Source organism: Helianthus annuus, chromosome 17, assembly GCF_002127325.2.
Source record: "Helianthus annuus cultivar XRQ/B chromosome 17, HanXRQr2.0-SUNRISE, whole genome shotgun sequence".
Lineage (NCBI taxonomy): Eukaryota > Viridiplantae > Streptophyta > Magnoliopsida > Asterales > Asteraceae > Helianthus > Helianthus annuus.
In genome coordinates this window covers 86,779,465-86,784,091 of record NC_035449.2, presented here as the reverse complement: position 1 = coordinate 86,784,091, position 4,627 = coordinate 86,779,465, and the positions used below count along the sequence as shown (strand labels likewise).

The following is a 4,627-nucleotide window of genomic DNA, read 5'->3' as shown; positions in this document are numbered from 1 at the left end:
TAAGAGAAAGGGAAGGTGTAGCCAGGCGAGACTACAAAAAAATTATTGGACTGAAAATGTAAAAAATAAACTATTAGACTAATAGTGTTATTTTAGACAAACCATAGAGACGAAAATTGTAGCCTACTCTTACAAAAAAAAAAAAAAAAAAAAAAAAAAAGAACCCGCTGGGTTGACACAAGTACACCTCGTCTAGCTAAACCTGTTTGCGAGTGTAATTCGAAACTAAGTCGAACCTGTTTAATTAAACACAATCACAAACTCATGAATTCCGTGTTATGTTTGTGTTATGAGAGAATTCACACCCATACGATTTACTAGTAGATAAGTAAACTTCACTTATCCCATACTCCCAAGTCAGTTTAAATTAGAGAAATAGACAACTAAAAACGAAAATTTATAAACAGTTTAAATAAGTTGAAAGTGGGTCATAAGCTATTTACAACTTTTTTAATCATTCTAGTCTATGATCTAAAGTTTTGTTGTGCATGATATAGTTTTTAACATGTAAGATCTTGACTTTGGTTTGACCCTGATATAACCAACCCACTAACAATAGGATGTTTACTGATAATTGATATCCTAAATTGGGCCAAATGGACAACACCCCCCCCCCCCCCCCCCGGTTACCGAAAACTAAGTTCAAGATCCGCTGATGCATGGGCTACCTTGATTACCACATAGCTATCGGATAATACCATTTGTTAAGAAAATTATGTAAAGACCATAGGCTTTCTAAGGAAACGAAACGCATACAAGTATACAACCTATACAGACAAAGGGCATAAGTAATTTTAATCTTCAATACCAAACACATACAACCTATACAGACAAAGGACACAAGCAGTACCAATCTTCATTACCAAACAGCCAAAACACATACAACCTATACAGGCAAATGACACATGTAGTTTTAATCTTCAATACCAAACAGTCAAACATATACAACCTATACAGTCAAATGACACAAGTAATTCTAGTCTTCATTACCAGACAGATACAACCTATACAGGCAAAAGACAACACCAGTAGTATTAATATTCATCACCAAACACAACCTATACATGCAAAGGACTCGAGTAATTTCAACCTTCAACATCATTTTGACTTCTGCCAAAAGTCAAAGATCGCTTCACCGTTCTGTTACACGTGGCAGTCCCCGGTTGAGATTGATATCCATCCTGCACTCTAAAAGATCCACTTTCTCCATTCATCAGGTTGCAATCCACATTTTCATCACCGTAACAACTCCTCTCACCGGATTCAAGCATAGTCCGCTCATCTTCTTCCACCATATCAGCCCAACTTTTCTTCTTCTTTATTTCTTCACGCAAGGGTATTACCGACATTTCACTACACCTCCCTGGTGGTTCCATCTTACCTTCTGCAGGTTTATCGAAACTTAACTTCTTAAGACACCGTACACCCGTATCCATTCTCTCCCATTCTCGTCTTCTAGGCTGCGTGAACGGTACCCGTGGCGTGCCATTGACCGGAGATGGCGAAACAGTTGACTTTTTATATCCAGGATCTGAATCACAGCGTTGTTTAGATGATGTATCAAAGGTATCAGTTTCTTTGTTTCGGGTAAGAAAGGACGAGAAAGATAATTCATTCCCGGGTTGACACTTGTCCCGCTTTTCGAGTTCATCCATCACTAGCATTGCACGCTCGTAAGACTTTGCGTACGATTCTTCATCTGTGTCGCGTACCCTCTTTGACTCTTTGACCGTACTCAATAAAACCTTCGCTTCCGCCATTTTGTTCATGTACATTAAACAAATCGCAAGATTGCACCTCTTATTCTTATCTGGTTCCAACGAAAGCGCCTTTCTGCATAAAACAAAACTTTCACATCAGCAAAAAAAATATTCAATACCTGCAGATCTATGTAAACTGCAGCCCCTGGTTTAGTTCAAATAATCTGCAGGTCTATTTAAATGGGTCAGCTTGTTTCATCAAATGGTTTAAATGGGTCAGCCTGGTTGATCAAATGGTTTAAGCGGGTTAGCCTGGTTGATTAAATGGTTTAAACCGGTTAGCCTGGTTGATTAAACGTTTTAAACGGGTCAGCCTGTCTCGTCTAATGATTTGAACGGGTCCATAGTTGTTAATAGCAAATAGCGGTAAATAACGATAAGCTACCTATACGCTACGTAGCGATAGCGAGCGCTATTTGATGTTTAGCGATAACGTATTAGAACTTTTTTTCAAAAAAAAATTGGGTTTTATTCACGAATATAAGATTTTTTTTATGCAATTAGGGAACATTACAGCTGTTTGATCGATTAAAATGCCTAAAAATTGGGTCTTTAATATTTAAAAAAAAAAAAAAAAACCTAATTGTCTCTATTGAGCGCTACACATCAGATAGCGATGATCCAGCGTAACGCTATTCGCTATAGCGCTCATTATGACTATCATCGCTATTAACAAGTAAGAACAGGTCAGCATTAAACGGTTTGTTTCATCAAACGGTTAAAGGGGTCAACCTAGGTGTGTTCATAATGACTGCTGGTCTATGTAAAAAAATAATCATATGCATGAAAAGAGGTTGCCCGTCTATATCAGTTATGTTTGATATGGGTCAAATAAGCCGTATGAATACTCATAAACATAACACATTGCAGCCTCGGTTTAGTTCAGTAAGGTAGAACAGTGACCAAAACAGCAATTTACTCTAATTTTTAAAACAAAATATTACAAACCCACCTATACGTCTCTTCAGCCACTTTATAATGATCTTGCTGCAAATAAGCCCATGCCAAATTCCCTAATAACCTGTGAATGAATACGATTAATATTTAATATATAGCTAAAACAGATTATAAATTTTATAAAAATAAATCATCCTACCGCGAGTACTCTTGTAGAACCGTAATTTGAATTTTCTTCCCTTGTGATCTTGCAATCTTTGTATGGTTTCCATCTATCAAAGTGTTCTCCTCCATATAAGCAATTTTCGATTGAAGTAGTTCAATCTGCTCGTCAATCCGCCCCGACCTCTGTAAACAGATGCGAAAATCATACACTTTTCTAAACGTTTTCCACAAAATGGGTTCGGAAATACGAGTTTTACCTTGAACAATTCGAGGAGGATATTGTCTAAGGATTCTTGTGATTCCCACTCACAAAGGTATCGGAAAGATTTGATGGCTTCAATCGCTTCATCGGATCTGTTCAGTTGTTTCATAACCACAGCCATATCTTTCAGCGCGCTATCGATCCGATCACCCGAGTTTATTGCTGCCCAGAACAGCGAGACAGCTTTCGTAGGATTGTTTTCTACTAACTACAACAGAATATCTAGATTCAAACCCTTTACCACTATGAAATTTCACTTTCAAAATCATAAAAATCACGGAAAACTTGATAGAAATTCAACCGGAAACCAAGTTTCTCCTATTCTTTTAGAAAACTCTAATCAAATTGGAATCACATAAAACCGAAAAACAGAAATGAACACTAAAATAACAATAGATTGCCTAAATTAACACAAATGTTCACGGTCACTCATTTAGACATTTCAACAAACACCTATTGATCACTACTAAAACCATCATTTAATCCCTAAAATTGAACACCAATTACTTACAATCAAAAACAAATCATTCAATCCAAACCGTTCACTTCTAAGAAATCCCCCATTTCAAATCACAAAAACAAGTTTCTTTTATAAAAACCCTTTAAATGCAGAATCACAAAAACAGAAAGAAACCCTAAATTAAAAATAACAAAAGATGGATCAAACAATGATACCTGAACATGTTTGGCTCGAACATAGGGAGAATCACCAGCAGGAACCTTGTGAATAATGTGAAACAAATGATTACTGGGGTTAGACAGTGCGGCCGTCCACTTCTTCTCGGTCACCGGTGGCGGCCGTGGGCGGTGGGCGTACGGCGGCGATGAATAAGTCCGGTTCTTTTCGGGCTGAGGGGTGGAGAATGGGAAACCTCTGGGTGGGTCTTTGTTTATCCACATTGTTGAATGATTTGAGGTGATTTGGATGAGATTGAGATGTGGGTTTTGATTGTTGAAGATCAAGAATGAAGAATGTTAGGGTTTGGGTGATCGGAAATTGTTTTTGTTTGAAAAGATTTTGAAATTGTGGGTTTATATAGTTGTGAAGTGACGGTGACAGTTGTCATAGTAGTGATTTGAAAATGAAAAAATATATATACTTGGAATGAATATATAATGTTACAATAGCTAATTTTTTTAGTTGATTTAATGTGAAATATAATTTTGTGAGTTGATTCGATCAAAAACTATGTCGTTCGAATAAAAACAATAGACTCGAATAAAAACAATAGATATTTGTTCGATATAAAGTTATGGTTTGGTTTTCTATTACGCGTAATTTTATATTGTTGTTAACATATTATTTAATAGTTTAAAGAATAAAACTTATGATAAGAAAGAGTATATAGAGGGACACTTGCTAACTCAAGCTGAAGATGAGAGGAAACCAAGTTTGGTATTTGATTTTTTGGCAACTTATGAATGGTTAAGTGCTGAACTAGTAAGAGGTTTGAACCATTAAGAGCCAGTGTAATGCTTAACTGTTCAGAGGTAAATGTCTGTCCAATTTAGATTAGAGGTCTTAACCATTCAGACTCAGTAT

General features: G+C 36.5%; 1 protein-coding gene across 1 annotated transcript; it reads right to left on the bottom strand.

Annotated features, from left to right (window-relative positions):
• Positions 1 to 835: 835 nt before the first annotated feature.
• LOC110923465 (protein POLLENLESS 3) lies at positions 836 to 4,175 on the bottom strand. The gene is made up of 5 exons (XM_022167550.2): positions 3,760 to 4,175; positions 3,080 to 3,292; positions 2,857 to 3,005; positions 2,713 to 2,781; positions 836 to 1,833 (listed from the first exon to the last, which is right to left on the bottom strand). The coding sequence occupies exons 1-5, from the start codon at positions 3,982 to 3,984 to the stop codon at positions 1,086 to 1,088; spliced, it is 1,404 nt and encodes a 467-aa protein (XP_022023242.1). The 5' UTR covers positions 3,985 to 4,175; the 3' UTR covers positions 836 to 1,085.
• Positions 4,176 to 4,627: the final 452 nt, after the last annotated feature.

Coding starts and splice junctions, on each gene's coding strand:
- LOC110923465 (XM_022167550.2), bottom strand. CDS start 3,984: ATGTGGATAAACAAAGACCCACCCAGAGGTTTCCCATTCTCCACCCCT. Junction 3,293..3,759: donor TTCGAGCCAAACATGTTCAG/GTATCATTGTTT, acceptor ATTCTGTTGTAG/TTAGTAGAAAACAATCCTAC. Junction 1,834..2,712: donor GTGGCTGAAGAGACGTATAG/GTGGGTTTGTAA, acceptor TGTTTTATGCAG/AAAGGCGCTTTCGTTGGAAC.